This window comes from Sturnus vulgaris, unplaced genomic scaffold (genome assembly GCF_052056855.1).
Source record: "Sturnus vulgaris isolate bStuVul1 unplaced genomic scaffold, bStuVul1.hap1 Scaffold_141, whole genome shotgun sequence".
NCBI lineage: Eukaryota > Metazoa > Chordata > Aves > Passeriformes > Sturnidae > Sturnus > Sturnus vulgaris.
The window spans coordinates 1,343,389-1,368,931 of record NW_028276063.1 but is presented as its reverse complement, the minus strand read 5'-3'; the positions used below and the strand labels follow the sequence as shown (position 1 = coordinate 1,368,931).

Here is a 25,543-nt window from a genome sequence, read left to right as displayed (position 1 = left end):
CTGCTTGATCTGGGCAAAGGCTTGCTGCTGCTCAGGGCCCCAGTGGAAATCGTTCCTCTTGCGGGTAACCAGGTAGAGAGCGCTCACAATCTGACTGTACTCAGGAATGTGCATTCTCCAAAAGCCTATGGCACCTAGGAAAGCTTGTGTTTCCTTCTTGTTGGTAGGTGGAGACATAGCGGTGATCTTATTAATTCCCCCTGTTGGGATCTGACGACGTCCATCTTGCCACTTGACTCCTAGAAACTGAATTTCCTGAGCCGGTCCCTTAACTTTACTTCGCTTAATGGCAAAACCAGCTTTCAGCAGAATCTGGATAATCTTCTCTCCTTTCTCAAAGACTTCCCCTGCTGTGCTGCCCCATACAATGATGTCATCGATATACTGTAGATGTTCGGGGGCCTCACCCTTTTCCAGTGCAGCCTGGATCAGTCCATGACAGATGGTGGGACTGTGCTTCCACCCCTGGGGCAGACGATTCCAGGTGTACTGCACGCCCCTCCAGGTGAAAGCAAACTGAGGCCTGCATTCTGCTGCCAGAGGAATGGAGAAAAATGCATTGGCGATATCGATAGTGGCGTACCACTTTGCTGCCTTGGACTCCAGCTCGTACTGCAGTTCCAGCATGTCCAGCACAGCAGCGCTCAGCAGTGGAGTCACCTCATTCAATGCACGATAGTCTACGGTCAATCTCCATTCTCCTTCTGATTTACGCACAGGCCAGATGGGGCTGTTGAAGGGTGAGTGGGTTTTGCTGACCACCCCTTGGCTCCCCAGCTCTCGAATCATTTCATGGATGGGAATCACTGAGTCTCTGTCAGTACGGTATTGCCGGCGGTGTACTGTTGTTCTGGCGATTGGTACCTGTTGCTCTTCAACTCTCAGTAGTCCCACAGCAGAGGGGTCATCTGCAAGACCAGGCAAGGTGCTCAGTTTTCTAATGTTGTCTGTCTCTACAGCAGCTATCCCGAAAGCCCAGCGATATCCTTTTGGGTCTTTGAAGTATCCATTTCTAAGATAGTCTATGCCAAGGATGCATGGGGCCTCTGGGCCAGTCACGATGGGGTGTTTCTGCCACCTGTTCCCAGTTAAACTCACTTCAGCCTCCACTACAGTCAGCTGCTGGGATCCTCCTGTTACCCCAGAAATAGAGATGGATTCTTCTCCTACATACTTTGATGGCATCAGAGTACATTGGGCGCCGGTGTCAACCAAAGCCTTATGTTTTTGTGGGTCAGATGTGCCAAGCCATCGGATCCACACAGTCCAATAGATCCGATTATCCCTCTCCTCTACCTGGCTAGAGGCAGGGCTCCTCTATTCCTGATCTTGGTACATGTTGGTCTCTCCCTGTAAATAGGTTCTTGAGGTTCCTTCAAGAGGATCAGTCATATCATCATTCTGATACTGTCTAGAGTTCTGTACATGAGAGACTGGAGCAGCATTGACTCTAGATGAGCTTTTTGGGGTAGGTGTCCCTCTTTTCAGCTCACGTACCCGGGCTGCTAAGAAGGAGGTGGGTTTTCCATCCCACTTCCTCATGTCTTCTCCATGCTCCTGAAGGAAAAACCAGAGGTTACCTCGTGGAGTGCGTCCTCTCTCCCTGCCTGAGGAACACCAGCTCCTAATGGCAGAAACTCTTGTTGGTTCTGGAGAGATCTGGTAGTTGTTTTCCTTAAGTTCTTTTTTTTTAGTTTCTGATGGTCCTCTTCAATCAAGCTTCGGACTTGCTCCACCAGCCTTGTTTCCACGGATGAGACATGGGTACGAAATGGGGCTGTGACAGTGTCCTCATAAATTCTTAGTTTATTGGCCAAGACGCCTACCATGTCCTCACCTTCCCTCCACTGCAGCGTTGCCAGGTAACGGGAATACATCTCTGGTCCAAGCCATGTGAATCTCAAACCACATTTGTGACGTGCACCGGACACAGTCTGGGCTTTTAGGAAATCTCTCATCTTCTGAGAAAATGATCTCCAGCACGGCCAATTCCCTCAGGCATCGGATACCTTGTTCTATTGTGCTCCATTTTCCTTGGTGCACCTGGAGATCTTCTTTACAAAGGTACCTGTCCTTCACATTTGTCAGCAGTCGCCGCCAGAGGCTGAGAGTTTCTTGGGTTCTCCCAATCCCCTGGTCAATGACCACATCCCGGGACAGAGATCCCAGTTGCCTGGCCTCACATCCATCCAGAATGGTGTCATTGGCTGCAGCATCCCAGATGCGGAGCAGCCAGGTCAAGATGGACTCATTTGTCTGACGGGTGAATTCCCTCCGCAGGTCACGCAGCTCACCCAGGGACAGAGAGCGAGTGATGATTTCTGGCTCTGTCTCTTCTGCTGGGTGCAAAGGTCCTGCCACGTCCTCGTCAGTCACTATGCGAACAGATTTGCTCTTTGATTTCTTCTTCTGAACGGGGGCAACTGCTACTGGTCTAGGCTGTTCTGGTTCGGTGATGGTTTTTGTGGAGATGCTGATGGTGCTTCTGGCTTTTTTCTCCTCTCTGGCTGGCTGTGTAGACACGGACACTGTTGCATTGCTTCTGGCTTTTTTCTCCTCTGTGGCAGTCTTCATAGACACGGACACTGTTGCTTTGTGTTTGGTTCTTCTCCTCTTTGTGACATTCTGTGCAGACGTGGACAAAGTTGATTTGTTTGTTTTTTCCTCTTCCTCAAGAATACGCTGCAGTACACCATGTAATGTTTTGTTTCTAAGCATGTTGGAGGCTGTGCAGAGGAGACAAAGCAGAACTAACAACAATATTATGCTGTCCTTAGCATCCAGCGGGAACTCAACATTTCCAAAAACTACTTTATCAGGCCGGAAATACTGGAAAAAAACATCCTTTACCCCTCCCCCCAAGGGCTGGGTGTGATTGTTAAAACCCCGGATGTAGCAACCTAGAATAGGACAAGCAAACAAAGTCGGGTATATATTCCGAATTATGTTCATTGCCTCAGAGGTTATCATGCAGTAGACATAATAGGCTAATAAAGCAATTTTTATACCATATCCTGGTCTACACAGCAGCATTACAGCTGGCAGATAGTTCCCCATGTGTGGAAAAATATAGAGAGCAAGATATAAAACCCATGTAAGCATGTTGAGAATCATGGAGAAAAAGAAATTGTAATACTGACTTTTCTCAGTACCCTTCTTGCTCCACGTTGGGCGCCAATAAATGTGTTGGTTTGAAAGTAAAACCAGTGCGAGACTCCAAGTCAGTAATACAATTTAATAGGAGAAAAGAGAAAAAATAAAATACATGCAATAATATAAAAGAAACAACCACCAACACAGTCAGAAATACAACCTGACACCCTGTCAGTCAGGGTGTTGGTAGCAGTCCCGTTAAATGGTGGCTGCAGTCCTCCTGGATGACAGATGTGGTTCAGTTGAAGCAGTGCTCCTGTAGAAGGTGCAGTTTTCCTTCAAAGATTCAGCGATGATGTGAAATGGTCCGACTTTCCTCTGGGATCCAGTGGAAAGGGCTGCCCTCGGGTCCCAAACCCCAGTATTTTATCTAGGTAGGAAAGGCTTGGCTCCAGCTCTGGGCTGGGGCATCTCCCAATGGGATGATGTAATCTTATCAGTCACACAATAGGACTTAATGGCCCATTAACAGAATATATCTTCTGGAGGAAGGATGGGTTGTGAAAAGATAACGATGATCATCCCCCGATCTTATCAGAGGGCACATCAGCAGAGGATATCTCCCACAGAGATAAGGATCACCACCCCTCCTACATTTTAAGAGATGGTGATAGAATACACATTTTTGTACTGTACCCCAGGACATCCTCACACAACATCTTCTTACATTATCTGTCTCTTGCACGACTGCATGTCCCTTACCTCCTCACAGCACAGCCAGCAGACTCCATCCCAAACTGCAGCAGACTCTGGGTCAGCCAGCTAACCCACTCTTTTAGAACACCACAACTCCTTGGGCAGGCACAGATGTTTCCACTCCTCAGTCATCAGTACAGCTGTAATTCATTGGGAGAGATTGCCTTCTGTACTATCCTTTCAATCTGTCTTCCCACTCTGGGGCTCTGTGCTTTCCTTCCTATGGAAAAGGACTGTCATTCTCCTCCAGGTGCCCATGGCCAAAATTGGGATTCCTGCTCCAAATTTCCTTAGATGCAAGGATTGTTCCCAGGTGAAATCTGCCAGGACAGACAGATCTGACTGCCTTGGCCACCCAGAGGCCACCTCTCATCTGCCTTTGAAACACTGGGATCGTGTGGTTTTCTTTCCTACGGGAAAAAAAGTACCTTTCATGTCCAGGCGCCCATAGCCAAAATTGAGTGTCCACATCCAGAATTCTCTATATCCAAGGACAGCTTGCAGACAAAAGCTGCCATCGTTGTCAAGTCTGGCTGGCCTTGGCTTCCTAAAGACTGCCTTTCATTTGCCTTTGAAACATTGGGGCTCTGTGCTTTCCTTCCTAATGAGAACAACTCTTCTTCCAATCCTGGCATCCACAACCAAAATTGAGATTCCACCTTTAAAAATCCCTATGTCCAAGGATAGCTCCCAGATGAAAGGTACCAGGAGAGACAAGTCAGGCTGGCTAGGCCTAAGGGTGGCCACCTCTCATCTTCTTCCAAAACACTTGGGCTTCTCACTTTCCTTTGCTATGGTGAAACCATCCACCTCGACCACGCAGCCGTGGCTGAAATTGGGATTCCACCTCCAAAACTCTGTACATCCAAGGATTTCTCCCAAGTGAAAGCTGCCAGGACAGACAGGTCTGGCTGCCCTTTGTCTCTTGGGGACTGCCTCATACCTGCTTTTGGAACACTGGGGCTCAGTGCTTTTTTTCCAATGGCAAAAACCATCCCTCTTATCAATGCAGAAATGCCCAAAATTAGGATTCCATCTCTGAAATTCCCTATATCCAAGGATTGCTTTCAGACTAAAGCTGCCAGAACAGAGAGGTCTGCCTGGACTGGGTCTGTGATGGTCGCCATTCATCTGCCCCTTAAACACTGGTGGTCCATGATTTCCTTCCTATGGAAAAGAGCCATCCTTTTCCTCCAGATGTCCATGTCAATACTGAAATTGGTATTGTACCTCTAAAATTCTGTATATCCAGGGATTACTCCCAGACAAATCTGCAAATACCATCAAGTCTGGCTGTCCTTGGCCTCTGGTGACTGCCCCACATCTGCCTCTGCAACACTGGGGCTTGGTTGTTTCCTTCCTGTGGAGACCATTGTGACACCTTGGGGACTCCGTGGATCCAAGGGGCCATTGTGACACTGTGGGGCCTCATGGCACCAAGGACATCACTGTGGCCCTGCTGGGCCGCATGGTCCCAAGGGCCCAGTGTGAAGCAGCAGGGCTTTGTGGAACCAAGAGGCCATTGTTGCATTCCAGGGCCTGGTGCAGCCAAAGGGCCCTTGTGATCCTGCAGGGCACAGTGGATCCATGGAGACCATTGTGGCACTGCAAGGCCCCATGGAATCATGGAGACCATTGTGACACTGTGGGGAACCAAAGGGCCATTGTGACCCTGCAGGGCCTCATGGAAGCCAGGGGCCATTGTGACACCTCAGAAGCAAGGAGAACATTGTGACATTACAGGGCCTCATGGAACCAAGGGGACATGGAATGGGTCTGGATGGTTTGGCCTCCTGGAGGCCACAAGGCAGGTCTGGCTGACCCTGGCATGTCGAGGGCTGCCTCTCATCAGCCTCTGGAGCACTGGGGCTCTGTGCTTTCCTTCCTAGGGAAATAAACCATCCCTCTTTCCTGCTGCCCAAGGCTGAAATTGCTACTCCACCTAAAATGTTCTCTATCTGCAAGGGTTCTTCAAGCCAAAATCTGCCAGGACAGACAGCTCTGGCTGGCCTTGGCCTCCTGCAGGCAGTCTCTCATCTACCACCAAACATGGGGCTCTGTGTTTTCCTTCCAGTGGAAAACTGCCCTTTTCACCGAGGTGTCAATGGCCAAAATTGGGATTTTACATCTAAAATTCCATCTATCCGAGGACTGCACCCAGAAAAAAGTAGCCAGGACAGACAGGTCCTGTCTTGTCTTCTGGTGATTTGCTTAGACTATGAGCAGAATGTTCTCATTTGCCAAGATCTTGGAGAGGGCCCAGAGATCTCCCCAGGTGGGGTTTGGAAGCTGCAAGCATATGAACACTGTGTAGGGGCAAAGGAGCTCTGTGCTCAATGCAGTGGAGACTGAGGAGAGCAAAGGAGAGCCCTGGGAGGGGCTGAAGGTCAGTTTCAGAGATGGTGGATCCTTTTGATATAGCAGAAAACAGCCTGAGAATTAATTAATGCAATAGGAAACTGATGAGGGCCAGACTGGATATAAAGAGACAAGAATTTCTCTCCCAGGGTACAGCTGTGGTGCAACACATCCCCCAGAAGGAGTCTGGGGCAGCCCAAGGCTTTGTGTGTGCAGGCAGAGGCAGGCAGGAGGCAGAGCTGTCAGCAAAGGAAGGGGCCAGCGAGGTGGGGCAGCTGGGGGATGACGACAGCCTGCAGGGACAGAGGCGCAGGGCATGGACACCGTAGGACAGCCTGGGCTGCAGAGGGCACAGGGATGGGCAGCAGCTGAAAGGCCCTGACACAGCCAACTCCTGCAGCACTTGGGCCATGCACGCTGGCCCTGGGCCTGAGGCCAGCAGGGGACAAGTGAGCCTTGCTGTGCTGGGGCCTCATTGCCTCCTTGTCCCTGCTCAGCAGCCTGGCAGGGGCCGCCCCATGGTGCTGCCTTTGGCATTGCACATGCCCAGAGCCCAGTGGCCCGGGAAGAGCCCTGAGCAATGAGGGAGGGACAGGATCTGCCTTGCCAGGGGCTGGGGCTCAGCCGTTGGCCCTTTGCATTCCTGAAACACATCCAGGTTTGCTCAGCATCACAGACACCTTTCCCTTGTTTGTCCCCCCTGTCATCACTGCCTCCAGTGTTCTGCTCGAACCGTGTGATAAATGTGATTCGTGGTAATTGAATTGTAACTATATTTACAAAATTTTATTTAGATCAAAAGAAGACATTTTTTACAGAATGAGTGGGGAGATGGGTGAGACAGGTCAAAGGACATCTTCCAGATGTTGGGAGTTGAACAAGGATGTTGGAATGGAATAGTAGAAGGACAAAGGTCTGCTAAGTACCATCTAGAAATAGAGTTTCAACCTTGAAATGGGCCAAGATGAGACGATTCCAGGCATGGGATTTAATTAGAGTCTTATGGAAAACATCTGTTCAGTCACATAGTGAGCATGCACTACCTGCAGGTCACAGCTCGGTCACTGATGAAGACGACGAGCCTTCATCAGAAATAAAACCCTCAAAAGGATGAGAGACCCCCTAACCCATCAGTAGAGCATGCTCCGTACACACAGTGACGTAGACTTTAGGAATAGAAACTAGGAGGAGTTTTCCAGACACTTGTGTAGCACATAGTATATAAGGGGGATTGTTAGCCTTGATGCTTTGGTACGTGAGGAGGGGCGAGTCCCTCCCCGGATCCCCGGTTGGGGGGGCCCTCCCTGGTCGGTTTTGCTCATGCTTTATATGAACCTCAATTATACTAAATTACTTACTGCCAAATTTTACTTATCCTAAAATATATGTATTCAATACTCTGATTGTATTGATCTCCAATACTTTAGTTGTATACATTTATCATTGTTACTATTAAAAATTTACTGCTACGTTTAATCTTGCTACTTGATAAATTGGAAAAATAGAATATCATTCATAACAATAGGGAACCCAAAAAAATTCTAGGGAAACCTCCAAAATTCCATTGGAGGACCCCATAATTTCAAGACATCCCAATAGGGACCTAAAAAGTCCTATGTTTGGACCCAAAATTAAACAAAAATCCCGGAGGAGACCCCACAGTTCTCAAAATAGGCCCAAAAATTCCCAACAGACACTACAAAATTCCCTTTAATTACCCCAACGTTTCCTTATGGGGAGCCCAAAGTTCCCAAGAGACCGACACATTTTCTTTAAGGACCCCAAAATTCCCAAAAATTCTCAATAGGAGCCACAGAATTCCCTACAGGAACCCCAAGAATTCCCTGGACAGAGCACAAAATTCTCAAGAATTCCCTTTAAGAACCCCAAAATTCCCTGTAGAGACCCTGAAACCTTCCTGGACCCTATAGATCCCCTATAGACCTCCCAGACCCCTTTTAGGAACCTCCCAGAGTCCCCCAAATCCCCTATAGACAAACATAAATCCCATATACTGATCTCCAGTTCCCTACAGATCCCCTATAGACCTCCCAGACCCCATTTAGGGAGCCCCAGAGCTCCTCAAATCCCCCACAGACAAGCCCAAATCCCTTATACAGACCCCCAGAAACCCGCAGGGCTGTAAAGCCACCCCGGTTCCCTATAGATCCCCTATAGACCTCCCAGTCCCCCGTTAGGGACCCCACAAATCCCCTATAGACAAACATAAATCATCTATAGAGAACCTCAGACCCCCCAGTCCCCTACAGATCCCCTATAGACCTCCCAGACCCCCTTTAGGGACCCCTCAGAGCATCCCAAATCCCCTATAGACAAGCCCAAATCCCCTATCAAATCCCCCAGAACCCCCCAGGGCTGTAAAACCTCCACCAGCAGTCTATAAATGTCGTATAGACCTATCAATCACCCATAAGGGACCCCCCAGAGACCCCAAATCCTCTATTAGCAAGCCCAAATCCTCTATAGAAATCCTCAGACCCCCCCTCAGTCCCCAATAGATCCCCTATGGATCCCCCCAGCCCCACCGTAGCTCTCGGACATGCTGAAGCCGGGCAGGCAGACAGGGAGCAAAGATGGCGGCGCCCGGAAGGCACCTCCGAGTGTTCTGAGCATGCGCGAGAGGAACGCGCCCTGAGATGGGCGGGGCTTGGAGGGGAAAGGGGCGTGGTGAACACAGGGGCTTGGTCGGAAAGAAAGGGGAGGGGCTAAAGATAGACGGGGCTGCGACTGGAAAGGGGCGGGGTCAAGGAAATGGCGGGAACTGTGAGGGGAAATGGGCGGGGCCAAGGAAAGGGCGGGAACTGTGAGGGGAAAGGGGCGGGGTCAAACAAAGGGCGGGAACTGTGAGGGGAATGATCCGGACCAAAGTGCCACGGGGTCCTAAAAGGGCCTGGTTTAGCCTAAAATCACACAAAAAAGGGCTACAAGTCCAGCTTAAATCCACCAGGTTTGGCCTGAAATCACCCAAAGGGGCCTCAACTCCACACAAAGGGAGTCTAAAATCATACACATGAGCCTAACAGAGTCCAAAAGTGGCCTAAAATCCAGCCTAAAACTGCCCAGTTTGGTATAAAATCACCCAAATGGGCCTAAAATCTTTGGGACCAAGACTGTCACAAGAAATGGCATCAGAAAAAAGAATGAGACTATCCTAGGGTGATGTTATGGTGTTTGTATCTCCAATCGTGTGTTCTGATTATGTTTGGTATTATGCCCTGTGCTTTCAGGACTGACTCTGAAAGTGAAGCTTTGTTTTGTCTTGTTATCAGCCGGCTCACCTCCCCCATGGTCTGTGTTTAGGAGAGGTTTAGCTCTTGCTTGCTTGCTTGCCTGCTTGCTCGCTTCTGCCTCTTTTTCTTTCCTTTGCTTTGCCCTTGCTTTTACTTATTATTTAGTTCAGCTAGGCAGTCCAACTTTTTCCCTGGACTGTTTTCTTTTCCACCCCGTTCCCGCCCTCTCCTGGATACCATCTGAACCTGTTCCGGACGGGGACCTGGGAAACACCAAGAAACACCAGGAGTCTGCATTCTGTCACCTGCAGCAGCCATTCCCCAGCGCCAGAGACTGATAACTGGGCGACCACTCGCTGGAGAGACTCTCTGAGTTTGTCATCCCTTCAGAACGGTGAAAGAGTTTTTTTGTCAGCTGGTGTTGTTTTTTCTGTACTGGGGAGTGTTTCGCATGTTAAATAAACACGGGGGTTTTTTTCCACTCTTCTCTGAGGAAATTCTTCCTGAAACCGGTGGTGGGGGGGGGGGGGGAAGAGTTGTGGGGGTTTGCTGTCTGGGGGCTCCTTCCGAAGGATTTCCCCCAAATTTGCCCTAAACCAGGACAGAGACTGAAATCAAAATGGACACTGAGACCAAGAGTGGGAACAGATCCGACACCGGAACTGAGACCAGAACCACTTCAGAACTGGAACTAGGACTAGGACCAAGACCGAGACTGAGAGTGTGACCAGAACTGGCACTGGGACCAAAACTGAGGCCCACACTGACACAGGAACCGGCACCGGGAGGGCTCCAGGACTGCTCTGGGACCGGCACTGGCACTGTGAGAACTCTGGGACTGAGAATCAGAGCGGCATCGGCACCAACACCGAGACTGGAACCGCTCCGGGACTGGGCCTGAGGCTGAGATTGGCACTGGCATCACTCTAGGGCCAACACCAGCACCAGTACCAACACTGGGACCAAGACCACTCTGAGAATTAGGCCAAGACCAAGACTGAAAACAGAACCAGCACTGGCACCGCTATAGGACTGAGAATGAGACCGAGACCAGCACCGCTCTGGGATCAAGTTTGAGACCAGGACTGGAATCAGCACCAGGAGCACTCCAGGACTGTTACAAGACTGAAACCCAGACCAGCACCGGGACAGAGACCGACACCGGCAGCGCTCCGGGATCTCCGCGTTCACTCCGGGGAGTTTTGGCTGCGCCCCCACACGGGACTGGGCAGGACTGGGAGGGACCCCTGGGTGGGGCGGGACAGCCTCGGTTCCCATCGTTCTGGTGCAGCCATCCCGGTCCATATGGTCCCAGTCCATGTGATCCCAGTCTGTACAATCCCAGTCCACGTGATCCCAGTCTGTACAATCCCAGTGCATGTGATCCCAGTCTGTACAATCCCAGTCTGTTTGGACCTGATTCATCTGGTCCCAGTCTGTGCAGTCCCAGTCTGGAGGATCCCAGTCCATGTCATCCCAGCCCCCATGATCCCAGTCTGGATGCTCCTGCATGGCTCACACTGCCAGGGTCTGGAATTCCAGTTCCCAGCCAGGAAAAGATGTTCCTGCCCTTGAAGGCAAAGCTCTTCAGAAGGGGCCAAAAGCCAAGTGCAGCAAGATCTTACAGGGACATTTCACTGCCAGCCTTCCTAACTTCACCCATGGCTGTTGGAGCTCCTGCACTGGGAATTAAATCAGGGGAGGGTCTTTGGTGGGAGCTGCCCTGGATCAAGGGAGACCCTGAGACAGAAACAGAGCAGGCAGAGAGAGGCAGGAGAGAAAGGAGGACACAAACACAATCAGATGAGAAGGTGCCACTGGAAACAGAACTGCAACTGACTGGAAGTGAATGGGACAGAAATCAGGAATTGTGAAACTTTTATTTACTATCAAATCAATCCCTTGGCAGCCAGCCCCACACAATCCCAATCCCAGCGCTCCAAATTTGGATCCCACTTCTCCCAATCTCCTTCCAACCCCTTCTCACCCTGCCGGCTGTGGAATCCAGTAAGGTTCCCGTGGGACTGAGTTGTTTTGAGGAGGGAACAAGGCACTTGGAGGTGGGATTGATCCCTTTTGGGTTAAAATTAAGGGGCTTTCAGTGAGATTTGAGTGTTTTTCAGGTGACAGATTGATCCCTCTTGGCTTTTGCAGTGAAAAGAGATAGAGAACACATAAAAATGCAGGCCAAAACAAAAGGATAACCAGCAGGTATTTCCTATCATGGATCCCAGGCAATGTGAGTCACCAGGGCTCTGCCCAACGTGGGTCCTCCAGTGGGGGATGGAGCTGGAGCAGGGCACGAAGCTCTTCCCGCACTCGGGGCACTCACAGGGCTTCCCTTAGCGGTGCCTCCGTTGGTGTTTGGTCAAGGCTGAGCTCTGGGTGAAATTCTTCCCACACTCCCCACACTTGTAGGGCCTCTCCCCAGTGTGGATGCGCAGGTGGGTGACGAGGGTAGATTTGTGCTTGAAGCCCTTCCCGCAGTCAGGACACTCGTGGGGCCTCTCCCCAGTGTGGATGCGCTGGTGGATGATGAGCTGGGAGTTTCGCCTGAAGCCCTTCCCGCAGTCAAAGCACTGGAAAGGCCTCTCCTCTGTGTGTGTTTGGTAGTGCTGGTGGAGTAGTGAGCTGGAGAGAAACCTCTTCCCACACTTGGAACACTCGTAGGGCCTCTCCCCAGTGTGCATCTTTTGGTGGCAGGTAACGCTGGAACGGTGCCTGAAGGCCTTCCCACACTCCTCACACTTGTATGGCCTTTCCCCAGTGTGGATGTTCTGGTGGTAAATCAATGTGGTGCGTTCACTGAAGCTCTTCCCACACTCCTCACACTTGTAGGGCCTCTCCCCAGTGTGGGTCCTCTGGTGGCGGATCAGGCTGGAGCTGTCCCTGAAGCTCTTCCCACACTCCTCACACTCGTGAGGCTTTTCCCCGGTGTGGATGCGCTTGTGCCTGACAAGATGGCCGTTTTCCTTGAAGCCTTTCCCACAGTCAGGGCAGCGGAAGGGCCTCTCATCCCTGTGAATCCGCTGGTGAAGGAGGAGACTGGAGCTGGTGGGAAACCTCTTACCACACTGCCCACACTTGTAGGGCCTCTTCCCAGTATGGATCCTCTGGTGTTGAATCAGTTTGTTCCTCCATCTGAAGCTCATCCCACACCCTGAGCACTTGTGGGGCTTCTCCCCATTACAAAGCTGCTCATGGACCACCAGCTCCGAGCTCTGGCTCCATCTCTGGTCGTCCCCCCGGCCCAGGCTGGGGCTTTCCTCCTCAGATCCCCGCCATCTGCGTTTGCAGCCCCTCCTCGTGCGGGATCTCCGCGGCTTTTCCTCCCCGTTGCATTCCTGTGCCGTGGAGCCGCTCCAAACGGCCTCTTCCACGAGGTTCTGCCGCGGGGATTTGTCCTCCCTGCTCTCCGTGCTCAGCTCCTTGTCTGGGGCAGGAAGGACAAGCAGAGGATGGGATTTGCCTCCGTGCAAGAGGGAAGGGGAAGGAGATCCCCCCAGCACGTCCCCGGCAGGACGGCGTCAGCAGCGGGGTTGTCCTGCAGCTGGGGGCCGTGCTGGGCTGGGAGATGGAGCAGGACAGAGGGGGAAAGGGGCACTGACTTCCTCCTCACCTGCCTGCGGCTCCTGGGGCATCTTCGTCTTCCTCGCAGCCTCCTCCTCCTCCATCGGGCCAAGGGTTGGGAATGGGAAATCCTGGTTTGGGGAAAACAAGGGATAAGCGCGTTGTGTTGTGGGTTCCTCCTGCCCAACTCCATCTCTACAAGTCCCCGAGCATCTCGGGTCCATGAAAACCTCCCAAACACCAACATTCAGCCCTGAAAATGCCTCCCAGGAGTCCCTGGGAATGGTCCCTCTCCTTTGGTGTTTGGGGGTTCCCCCCCTGTCCCAGCTGCTGGGGGTCACGCTTGTATTGGGGGTCCCCCATCTACTCGGTCCCCGCCCTCCCCAGGCTGCTGGGAGTCCCAGCAATCCAAAAGGTCCCCCGTCTTTCACCTCCCCATTGAGGGATGCTGGGGTATTTTGGGGTGTCTTCTCCCCTTATTCTCTATTTTGGGGTGCAGGGGTTCCAAGGAGTCCCCCCTGCCCCTCTCCAGGCTGTTGAGGGTCCCAAAATCCCGGCACTCCCCCCTCTCTGGGCTCCCCACTTTGGGGTCCTGGGGGACACAGGGCTGTGCTCCTCCACGCTGCCTCTGCCAGCAGACACCACCCGGACCCCCTAATTTCCCCTCAAGGGGCATTTTCTGATCAGATTTGCAGCTGTGTAGTCTCCAAACATCCCCCCCGCCCCAAAAAATACACAAAGCACGCTGAGAGAAGCTCAGAGTATTCTAGGAGCTACTGGGTGGAACTGGGATCAAACTAGGATCAGGTAAACCATGCTGAGGTAAGTGGGAGTGCTTGGCAAGGACTACGAGGTTGTTCAGGGCAACTGGGATATACTGGGAATGTCTGAGACCACAGGGCTGGTGACTGGGACCTAACTGGGAGCGAATGGGAATGTGCTGGTGGAAAAACTGGGATCATGCTGGGGCAACTGGGGGCAAATGTGAGTGACTGGGGCCCTGCTGGAAGAGACTGGCATCATACTGGACTCATACTGGGATCTTACTGGCAGTTGCAGGGGCTATGCTAGGGGCAACTGGGAGAACTGGGAACGCATTGGACACAAGTGGTGTTGGAAATCGTATCCTTGCAAAAATCTTTGCATAACCTTAGTCGAGGGGATTAATTTGCCCTACAAAAAGACTTCTTTGTTTCTTTCCAGGGCATTGCTGCACCAGGTGGGGTCTGATGAACACAACACATCAACAGACTGGGAGCAGCTTAAAGATCAAGGGCCATCAGCGGCCATTAACAGAACATCAGCGGCCACCCAGGAACATCTACCCCAGATTCTGCCTCTGGCAGAATTGCAGACATCTCCTCTGAAAACACTGATAAGAAAATCAGGGAATCAAGACGGAATTAACAGCAGAAGGGAAGAAATCCAGATCCAAAAGGAGGCCAAATATTAGGAACTGAATATTTGCAGCTTGAGACCAATGAACACTGACCCAATTCATTTCTATGAGCATTGACTGTATAAAAGATCTGAAAAATCTGCTAAAAAGGGAGTGTCACGAAATGATTCTCTCTGCACAGCCCGGTAATGTGTGGATGAGATTTCTGTGCAACATCCTGGCCACAACATCGTGGCCAGAAAATACAGAAATGCCTTGACTCTCTACATTTAAAATTCTTGTTAAAAGTATTTTTGTTTGTCTTTTAGTTTCCGTTATCATGGGAGGAAGTGGGCGAAACTGGGACCGTGCTGGGGCAAATTGCATTATAATAGGGAATGACTGGGACTGTCTGGGCTCTTGCCGGGAGCAACAGGATCATACTGGGAGTGACTGGGCTCATACTGGGAGCGACTGGGCTCATACTGGGAGCAGCCACTCCCGGCTCCCGCACCCCCGAACCCCTTTCCCGGCCATGCCGCCCCTCCAGCCCCAGCACCCCCCGCCGGGGTCCCGGCAATCCCAGGGGTCCCCCCCTCTCGGGCTCCCCGCTTTGCCCTTCTGGGGCTCTCCTGTCTCTGGGCTCCCGCTCAGGGAAGCCGCGGCTCTCCCGGGGCTCCCCCAAACCGGTGTCCCCCCGCCGATCCCGCCGCTCCCGCGCGCTCCCCACCTGGCCCCGGCACAGCTCGCAGGGCCCGGCCCGGGAAGCCCAACCCCCACCGCGGGGGGACCCGCATCCCCCCGGGCCCCGCCGGGGCTCTGCCGCCACCCACCGGGACGCCCAAAAACACCTCCCGGGGACCCCCCGATGTTCCCCCGAGGGCCATCTGCGCCTCTGCAGCCCTGCAACATCCAAACATCCCCCCCCAAAAAACCCCAAACCCAGGGATACTCCGGGATATTCGGGGCGAGCTCCCCCTCCCCGGGCACCTGCGGGATGGGGGGCGATGGTCCCGGGGGGCTGCGAGTTCAGGGAGCTCCGGGGTCCCGCGCTTGATTCGCTCCTTCTCTGCTCCTGCTTCCTGCTGCCGCTCCGCCTCTTCCTCCCTCCCTCCTCCTCCTCCCCCGTTCCGAGCCCCGAACTGGGAGGGGATGGGGCAAGGAAAGGGCGGGAACTGTGAGGGGAAAGGGGCGGGGTCAAGGAAAGGGCGGGAACTGTGAGGGGAAAGGGGCGGGGCCAAGCAAAGGGCGGGAACTGTGAGGGGAAAGGGGCGGGGTCAAGGAAAGGGCGGGAACTGTGATGGGAAAGGGGCGGGGTCAAGGAAAGGGCGGGAACTGTTAGGGAAATGGGGCGGGGTCAAGGAAAGGGCGGGAACTGTGAGGGGAAAGGGGCGGGGTCAAGGAAAGGGCGGGAACTGTGAGGGAAATGGGGCGGGGTCAAGGAAAGGGCGGGAACTGTGAGGGGAAGGGGCGGGGTCAAGGAAAGGGCGGGAACTGTGAGGGGAAAGGGGCGGGGTCAAGGAAAGGGCGGGAACTGTGAGGGAAAGGGGCGGGGCCAAGCAAAGGGCGGTCAATTCTGACAGACAGAGGCCACATGGAACTCAAGGGCCCCAGAAATATTGCCAGGCATTCTAGAAACAAGACACCTCTGTGGCAGACAAAGGCCTCATGGGGTCTAGGAGATCTCTGTGTCACAAAGGAATCTCATGGAAGCCACAGGCAGTTGTGACATGGCATGGCCTCATGGAAGCCTTTTGCCATTGGGACATTGTCAGCTCTTGTGGAATCCAGTGCCCATTGTGACACAGCACAGCCTCATGGAAACATGGGCACCATTGTGACACAATGGAATCTCATGGCAGCAAGTGTCAGTTGTCAACACAGCACAGCCTGATGGAACCCAGGGGCAAGGGGGACCCTGCCATGGCTCGTGGAAGCAAGGGGCCATTGAGACACAGCGAGGCCTCTTGGAACCCAGGAGAACATTGTGGGGCAATGAAATCTCACAGAAGCAAGGTCCAATTTTGACAGTGTGTCGTAACAATGATCTCCTGGCTTCCATGAGGCCCCGCTGTGTTTACAATGGACACTTGGCTCCCCAGGATCCCATGGTGTCACTGTGCTCTCCTGTGATTCACGAGGCTGTGCTGTGTCACAATGGACACTTGCTTCCTCCGAGGATGGAGATGTCCCAGAGGCACCGGGTTTCCATCAGGCCATGCTTTGTCACAATGGGGCCCTGGTTCCCTGAGAACCCATTGCAGACTTGGGCCTATTCAGGGTGTAGATATGGGAAATTCTAAACCAGGTCCTGAATTTTTAAGTGAAGAATCCCTTTAAAACAAAATAATCCATAAAGGATGGACATACTTCAAGAAAATTTCTTGAAGACAAAGGAGCAGACTGACCCTATGTGCCAAAAATAAGCCAGCAAGGACAATAACTGGCCTGGTTGCACATGGAGCTTTTGCAGGAACTCAGGGGGAAAAAGGGGCTACATCCACTTTGGACAGAGGGGCAGGAAACTCAGGAAGTGTTCAAGTATGTCGCTAGGTCATGCAGGAAGAAAATCAGAGACGTGAAAGATTAATTAGGACGTAACTGGCCACTTCTGTGAAGGACAATAAAGATGCTTTTATAAATACATGAATGGCAAAAGCAGATACAAGGAAAACCTCAACTTCTAATTGGGAGGATATGGTTACCAGAGATGAGGAAAAGGCTGAGATACTCAAGCCCTTCTTTCCCTCAGTCTTCAACAAGAAGACAGCTTGTCCTTACAAGTGTAATCCTTTGGTGACAGATGGGGACAGGGAGCAGAAGAGACCCCCTGTAATCCTGGAGGAAGCAGCTGGGGACCTGCTGAGCCACTCAGATGCTCACAGGTGTCTGTGGGAGCAGATGGGACCCATCCCAGGGGGATGAGGGAGCTGCTGGATGAGCTCCCCAAGCTGCTCTCCATCATTTCTCATCAGTGCTGGCTCAGCAGGGAGGTGCCAGAGGACTGGAGGTGCCAATGTGAGCCCATGCCCAAGAAGGGCTGGAAGGAGGATGTGGGGAACTGCAGGCCTGTCAGCCTGACCTGGGTGCTTGGTGAGGTGATGGAACAGATCACCTTGAGTGCCATCACAGGGCACCTCCAGGCTGGCTGAGGGATCAGAGCCAGCCAGCGTGGATTTCAATATCTGCATTGATGATCTGGATGAGGGCATTGAGTGCAGCATCAGCGAATGTGCAGATGGCACCAAGCTGGGTGTGAGTGTGGATGTGCTGGAGGGCAGGAGGGCTCTGCTCTGGACAGGCTGGATCCAGGGCCCAAATCCAGCAAGGTGAGGTTTAACAAGACCAAGTGCTGGGTCCTGCACTTTGGCCACAACAATCCCTGCAGTGCTGCAGGCTGGGGACAGAGTGGCTGGACAGCAGCCAGGCAGAAAGGGACCTGGGGGCACTGATGGACAGCAGGCTGGACATGAGCCAGCAGTGTGCCCAGGTGGCCAAGAAGGCCAGTGGCTCCTGGCCTGGATCAGGAATGGTGTGGCCAGCAGAACCAGGGCAGTGATTCTTCCTCTGTGCTCAGCCCTGGATGGGCAGCACCTCGAGTGCTGTGTCCAGTTCTGGGGACCCAATTTAGGAAGGACATGGAGGGGCTGGAGCGTGTCCAGAGAAGGGCAACAAGGGGTCTGGAAAACAGGTCCTATGAGGAGTGGCTGAGGGAGCTGGGGTTGTTTATCCTGGAGAAGAGGAGGCTCAGAGAGACAAAGTGGTGTCAGGGCACAGGCTGGGCTTGATGATCTCCAAGGTCTTTTCCAACCTTGCTGATTCTGTGATTCTCTGAAACCACCCTTGGAGCAGATGCAGGATGAGCCCTGGGCCTCCTCTTCACAAGGTCCAGCAGCTCAGGTCCCTCAGCTCCTCCACCCCAGCCCCAAAGCCCATCCTATCAGTCTTGCAGAGCCTCTCCAGCCCCTCCTCATTGCCCACAACAGGGAGCCCCACACCCAGACACAGCAGCCCAGATGTGCCCCCCTGGCCTGTGGTGCCTCTGGCAAGGGAGCAGCACAAGGCACTGCAGGACCCTGGAGACAATTCCTGCAGCACTTGTAGGATGATCCTGCTCCCCAAGAGATGTTCCCATGGTGCCAGCTCAGGAACTGAAATGGGGAGTGGGGTCAGAGAGGAAAGGGCAAACAGAGATGGGCTGTATGTAGGGGAAGGAGATAGGGGTGGGAGAGGAAGAAATCTGGGGCAGGAAAGAGGAAAGAAAGCAAAAGTGAATCAAAGGAAATGCTCAGGTGTGGTTACTGCGCTGCAAAGAGAGAGAAAAGACAGCAACACACACGGACCTCTTTTGGGGAAAAAAGGTCAACTTTATTGTACGGACATCCCGTATTTAAAGTGTGTTACGTGCAGTTAGGACAGGACAGTAGTTCATTGGACAATTGGGAAAAATATCCCTGGGACAGCATGTCCGGATGTCCCATGGGAAAGACACCAGGTGTTAATCTTTATTATGTATTCCCTTCTGTTTTTCACCAAGTTATCGCTCTGGGAGACTGCGTCCCTAACTGAAGCTGTAGTCAGCTTGTCAGCCAGGGAATGGACCTGAGAGACAGGAGAAATCCAGGCCTGAAAAGAATTGCCAAGCTGTAATTCTTTAGCTCTCTAAATGTGAGTGTCCACACTCAGGGCAGTTTGGGGGTGGCTGCCAGGCAGCCCTGGCTCTGAGCAGCAACGTCTGCAGTGGGACAGGAAACTCACAGCTCATGGGAACAAACTTTCTGGCTGACTCCAGAGGCCACGACAAATCTGAGTGGTGTCCCTGCCGTCCCCCAGCCCTTGTTGGCCCCAGGGGCTGATGGCATTTGTGCTCACTCGGCTCCATGTCCCCACAGCAGCACCATGGGGGTGCTGACCCTGCTGTGTGCAATGCAAACAGGGGCTCCTGAGCCAGTGCTGCCGTGTGTGTGCCTGCAAGGATGGGGCTCCTGTGAGAGCTGGGGGAGAGGCCAGGGCTGCAGAGGGGGGATGTTGTTGGCAGGTGCATGAGGACGCTCTGGGACACTGCCCTGGGGTGTCCAGCGCAGTGGGGATGGATCAGCCCCTGCTCTGCTGCTCCTTGCCAGGGTGTCCCCCTTGCAGGGAGCTTGCAGAGCACCAGCCATGCTGTTTGCCCCCAGCCTGCCCACGGCCAGCCTGGGGCTGCTCCCGGGGCTTTTCTGTGCTCAGCATTGGGCTGGCCAAGTGTTGTGGAGAGAGCCTGGCCAAGGAGCCTGGAGCCCCCAGGCCCTGCCCTGAGGCGTCAGCTCTGCCCCAGCAGTGCCCATGGCCTGTCCCTGCTGCAGCCCCGGCACTGCCACCCCCAGGGCTGTGCCTGGCCCCCAGAGCACTCAGGCCCTGCAGCAACACGAGGGCCAGGAGGGCAGCGGGGCAGTGTCACGGTGTAAGGGTCAGTCCGAAGTTCCCCTCGATTTTGCCTCCCGACCGTCCGCAAGGAGACCTCGAGGACCCCCACCCAGGCTGACTCTGGACAATGGTTTCCTGGCCTGGCCAAGGTGGATGCTCGTGACTGTGTGCTGGTGTATTGTGTTCACTGGACCGTGCTGTCGTGGCACCAACCAGAGACTGTGTTGTATCAACTGAGGACTGCATGACCGTACCTGTCTCCTGCAGCACCACACAATGGTCCATAAATCTTCCCACCTTTTGGCCAGAAGCCACTCGCTTTGGAGAAGGACTATAAAAGAGCAACCCTCTGGAAAAGACCCTTTGAGATCTCCCCACGGATGAAGAACCCCTGGAGAAGACCCCTGAGATCTCCCCACGGACGAGGACTCGTCTATCGGATGACCCGCGAGGACGCCCGTCTCGTCTGTTGGTAGCTATTCTCCCATCCCTTCCTTTCCTTCCCCTTTCCCTATCCTATACCTCTCCCCTTTACCGTAACTGAATTGTTGGCATTTGATGAAATGCATTGCTGTTGTTGATTAAACTGATTTTCTGTTGTTGAATAAACTGATTTTGTCCCCTGCATTTTGCCTGTTTGCACCTCTGAGATCAAACGAACCATCACGACCCCCGCTCTGCATTAATAGCGGATCGTGACATTAAATTGGCGTCACGGACAGGATTTTCTGGCAGACAGAAGGGATGCAAGGTTGTCTGTAGTCTGTATCAGGGGAAGGAAGTCTTACTCCAGCCACACCTAGCTGGCCACCTTGAAAGGGTGAGCCTGTCTAGAAAGCAAGGGGGGTTTTTCTGATTTCCCGCAGACTGCAGACACCTTGGTGTGGAGCATCCCCAGACTCGCTTGAGGGCTCTGTCGTCAGAATTTCACAAAAGATCTACTGGTGCAAAAGGCAGGACACTGTTGTTGTTATTTTATGATGTTTGACTACTTGGTGCAGTGAAGAGACAACCTGGTGTTTTGTAACTAAGGAGTGCCTCCCAAGCAGTTTGGTCTCTTCACCCGCACAGGGAAGCGAAGGGGGGCACACAGCGAAAGCTGTTTCGTTGTGTGTGGTAACTTAAGCAAGAGACCTCCCTGTTGTGGTTTTTACTTATCCCTTCACAAAACGACTGAGAATTCCACTGTAACAGATAAAGCTGCATTTTATGCTCTATTAGCTAAGTATAACGCCAGACTATCCCAAGGTGGGGAGGAATGGGCGAACAATAATTGGTTTAATCTGGAGAATGTGATTGATAGAATATATTCTCTGCAACATGAGTCAAAGTTCAAACTGGGCAAAGATAAAACCATACTCTGCTCGGTTTTAGGAGCTTGTCTTACGGCAGCTATAGAAACTCGCTCTGAGCGCAGAAATGAGGAAAGAACAATTATAGACTCTCTACAAAATCTTGTTCAAATTTTGCAAAAACAATTAGATCAAGAAAGGAATGAGAAACATTTGTTGCAAGATGAAAATAATTTGTTAAAAGCTGCGTTCAGAGAAGAATGGGACGAAAATTCAAAGCATGCTGATTCACCAAAAGGAACACAGGAGAAGGAAGCTATTCACATTAATCCAATATACTCTCAAAAAGACCTAACTTTGATGAAAAATTGTGGGGAACACTGCTGCCCCAACTTGAAATCTGTGATTAAAATAGAATATGATTATATCAGTGATGCACCCCCTGAGCAACCTTCTCCACAGGTTCTGGGCAGTGTACCAGAGCAAACTTCTCCACAAGTTCTGAACAATGAACCAAATCAATCTCCTCCACAGGCTCTGGGAGTTGAGCCAAAGCAGTTCACCTGCACTGGGCTTTCCCAAGGGTATGAACATTCCCCCACTTCGGCCCACCACACTTTAGCCCAGGAATTAGAAAAGATACCCAAACCTGACAATACAGCTGTCTGTCAATACATTGATGATATTCTGGTGGGAGGGGATGAAATAAAAGTAGTGGGGGATACCCAACAAAAAATAATCTCTCATTTGGAAAACCCTGATTTGCAAATTTCCTCATAGAAAATTCAAAAACCTTCTCAGGAGGTGAAGTTTTTGGGAATTTGGTGGAAAGGAAATATGACATGTATTCCACCTGATACTCTAACCTCCCTGGATCAAATTAAATTGCCTGAATCCAGGAAAGAGCTCCAACAGGCTCTAGAATTATTAGTGTTCTGGAGAAAACACATCACAGTCACTATTGAGACCCCTCCCCCTGACGGGGTGGCCCAGAGATCCTCAGTTGGGAAGTGGTATGCTCAGATAGAACATGACTGTAACATCTTCTCAGTGATAGAAAGAGCTGTAAAAAATCTGGCAATACAAGAAACTGAGAGCTTGGCTAATTAGCCATGCTAAACCTGCCTTGGTAATTAAAGTAGCCATTCCTTTCTCCCCTGAACAATCAGCAAATTTTTGATTCACTGATGCTTCTGCCAAACGAGAGGGAAAGGTGGGGAAATACAGGGCAGTAGCCCTCCCCACTTCTGCTGGTGAATGATTTATTACTGAGGGAGAAGGCAGCTCTCAGGCCAGTGAGCTGACAGTTGTTTGGAGTGTTTCCCAACTTGAGGTACAGAATACCTCTCTTGTTTGTATTTACACTGACTCCTATGCTGTGTTTAAAGGCGGTACAGAGTGGCCTCCTTTTCAGCAGCAAAATGATTGGGAAGTCAACAGAATTCCAGTCCACGCTACACACTGGATAGTTCCATCATTTTAATCTCCTGCCTCCTGGAGGCAGACTCTGTTTGTGTTTACTTTTCACAGAAGAGCACCGAGGGACATGAAGAAGCACCCCCCTTAGTGTTGGATGACAGAAACAAGGTTTTTCCTCCTTTCATGGTGACACAAGGTGATGATGTCACAATAAGTTGTAAATTAGCAACTGGATCCCTCATGGAACCTGCATACAGTTATGGCACAGGACCTTATGGCTGTACCTCATATTGTAGAATCCAAAATCAAGACTGTTGGCTAAACTTAACTGCTGTACAATTTTCCTATAAAATCATGTGTGGAAAAAACAATACAAAATACTGGGGGGAACTTGATGTTAATGTTTTAACACCTGCCACCCAACCACCGGTTGTGTTGAGTCCTACGATTTTTCAATTTGGGCCATATGTAATTAGAAAAACTGGCCAACAACAAATATTGTTTAATCCGGCATGGTCTCTCAAACAAATCAAATTGCTGATGCAAAATAATGTCCCAGAAGTTCAGCCAGCTTGTTCACCCTTTCTGCAGACTTCTTTTGAGGGATGGACAACCTGGTTGCAAAAATGGAATCCTTCTAAGAAACAATTGGCAAGAGACATAACCGGTGTTGTGGAAACAGGATTGGGAATTTTGAATAGTACTGATTCAGAAATATTAATGAATAAATTGGCTACCACAGCTGGAGATGTAACCAAATTACAACAGCCCCTGCAATCATCCTTAACAGCTTTGGGAACCCAACAGTGGTTGTTATCAAACATATTACCAAGCTGGGAAAAGGTGAATGTAAATGACCACAAATTGATAAACTATGCACTTGGTGCTCCACAAAATAACATTTCTCTGGCTCTCAGCTGTATCCAGGCCCAGTTGTGGATTCAGTTGGTTCCTGCTTCAATTATAAGAGAAGATGAGGAAGGCACTTTTCCCACTGAAATTCGAAAAATAGTCTGGGACAGTGCCACTGATTTTGATAATTGATAAGAGAATTCCAGTCCTGGTGGAACTTAGTAAATTTTACCTATGAGCCCAGCACAAACACAGCCACAGCCTTTGTGCTGACAATTCGTAATGCTTCAATGCATTCAATATTCCCCATCATTGCATTAGGGTTGAACCATGATGGAGCTATTCTCTATCCTTTCGAGCATTGGGGATGGGCCTGTCAAATTGGTGGGAGGTGGCAAACTGTCAATTTGGAAACTTGCATTGTCCGGGAACAACAAGGGTTTATCTGTGAAAGTAATGCAATCAGAGCTCAAGATATCTGCTTGGACACAGAACAGAATATTTGTAACTTTGAAATTCATCCAAATGAGATTTTTGAAACAGTACTGGTATATATAGTCAATGGATGTGCATGCTTTAGAACTGCTTGTGATAGTGTTTTTATAGAAAATTTGGTAGTGAATACTAAAAATCATTCAAACTTTTGTGTCTGTAACTTTACTAGGATTTCAGGATGTGATTTTTCCTATGTAGCCCCAGTTACTTCTTACCATCTTTTGCAGTCAAATTGCACACTGATCCACCATCTATTGCCCACTCCAATTGGAATGAACCCCTCTCTGGTGAAGTAATTGTTGCTCCACCAAGATCTGATCAAAATTTTGGAGAGGATCAAGAAAAACGGACAGAAAACTCTAATAGCTGTTCATTACAATGTGGAAAAAATACATCGTGTTTTGGAAAGGGTAAAGACAAATGCTGAACAGAGGTGGTGGGATACTGTATTTGGGTGGTCACCTACTGCTACAGGTGTCTGAACAAATTGTGTCATGCCACCATTGTTCTCTTCATTTTGGTTTTAATTGATTTTGTTTTATCAGCAATCCTATACATTATGAGTTGGAGAATAACTAAACAGTTAGCACAATTGGCGTCTGTATCCAGATTGGTCACTCTTGACATCCCTAGGGTTATTGACACAAGATTCTAATAGGATAAAACATGATTTTTAACTAAAATTTATTATCTTTCAATTGCAATTAAAATTGTTTAATCAAAAATTTGCTTTCTTCATAATGTAAAATTGATTTATTTTTAATTTTAAAAAATTGAAAATTAAAGAATTGAACAAATTGTTTAAAATTGTTAGCAATCAAAAAAATTGAATATAATTGATTTGCTTTGTTTTCCATTTTTCCCCTTTTCCTTATCCTTTCCCTTAACTTTTTCCTACTTTCCTATCTCTGTTTTCCGGGATTGGACGAGTCCTGAAGACACCACAACTGAAGACTTCACCACAACTCTACAAAGGGTTGCTCTTGATGATGATCGTGAGTCACTGGGTGGTGTAAGGGTCGGTCCGAAGTTCCCCTCGATTTTGCCTCCCGACCGTCACAAGGAGACCTCGAGGACCCCCACCCAGGCTGACTCTGGACAATGGTTTACTGGCCTGGCCAAGGTGGATGCTCGTGACTGTGTGCTGGTGTATTGTGTTCACTGGACTGTGCTGTTGTGGCACCAACCAGAGGTTGTGTTGTACCAACTGAGGACTGCATGACCGTACCTGTCTCCTGCAGCACCACACAATGGTCCATAAATCTCCCCACCTCTTGGCCAGAGGCCACTCGCTTTGGAGAAGGACTATAAAAGAGCGACCCTCTGGAAAAGACCCTTTGAGATCTCTCCACTGTTGAAGACTTGTCTACCCCCTGGAGAAGACCCCTGAGATCTCCCCAGGGACAAAGACTCGTCTATCGGATGACCCGCGAGGACGCCCGTCTCGTCTGTTGGTAGCTATTCTCCCATCCCCTTCTTTTCTTCCCCTCTCCCTATGCTTTGTTTCCTATACCTCAGCCCTCTATCGTAACTGAATTGTTAGCATTTGATGAAATGCATTGCTGTTGTGGAATAAACTGATTTTCTGCTGTTGAATAAACTGATTTTGTCCCCTGCATTTTGCCTTTTTGCACCTTTGAGATCAAAAGAACCATCACGACCCCCGCTCTGCATTA

General features: G+C 50.8%; 2 protein-coding genes across 2 annotated transcripts in view; one reads left to right on the top strand and one right to left on the bottom strand.

Moving 5' to 3' along the window:
- The window catches only part of LOC148219412 (uncharacterized), a 108,911-nt gene that overhangs the window by 60,268 nt on the left and 23,100 nt on the right, over positions 1-25,543 (top strand). The window lies entirely within an intron of this gene.
- Positions 11,320-13,230, bottom strand: LOC148219413 (uncharacterized). Its single transcript, XM_088157638.1, has 2 exons — positions 13,078-13,230; positions 11,320-12,891 (listed from the first exon to the last, which is right to left on the bottom strand). Exons 1-2 carry the CDS (start codon positions 13,130-13,132, stop codon positions 11,801-11,803), a joined length of 1,146 nt encoding a protein of 381 aa, XP_088013764.1. The 5' UTR covers positions 13,133-13,230; the 3' UTR covers positions 11,320-11,800.

Coding starts and splice junctions, on each gene's coding strand:
- LOC148219413 (XM_088157638.1), bottom strand. CDS start 13,132: ATGGAGGAGGAGGAGGCTGCGAGGAAGACGAAGATGCCCCAGGAGCCG. Junction 12,892..13,077: donor GCCCCAGGAGCCGCAGGCAG/GTGAGGAGGAAG, acceptor TTCCTGCCCCAG/ACAAGGAGCTGAGCACGGAG.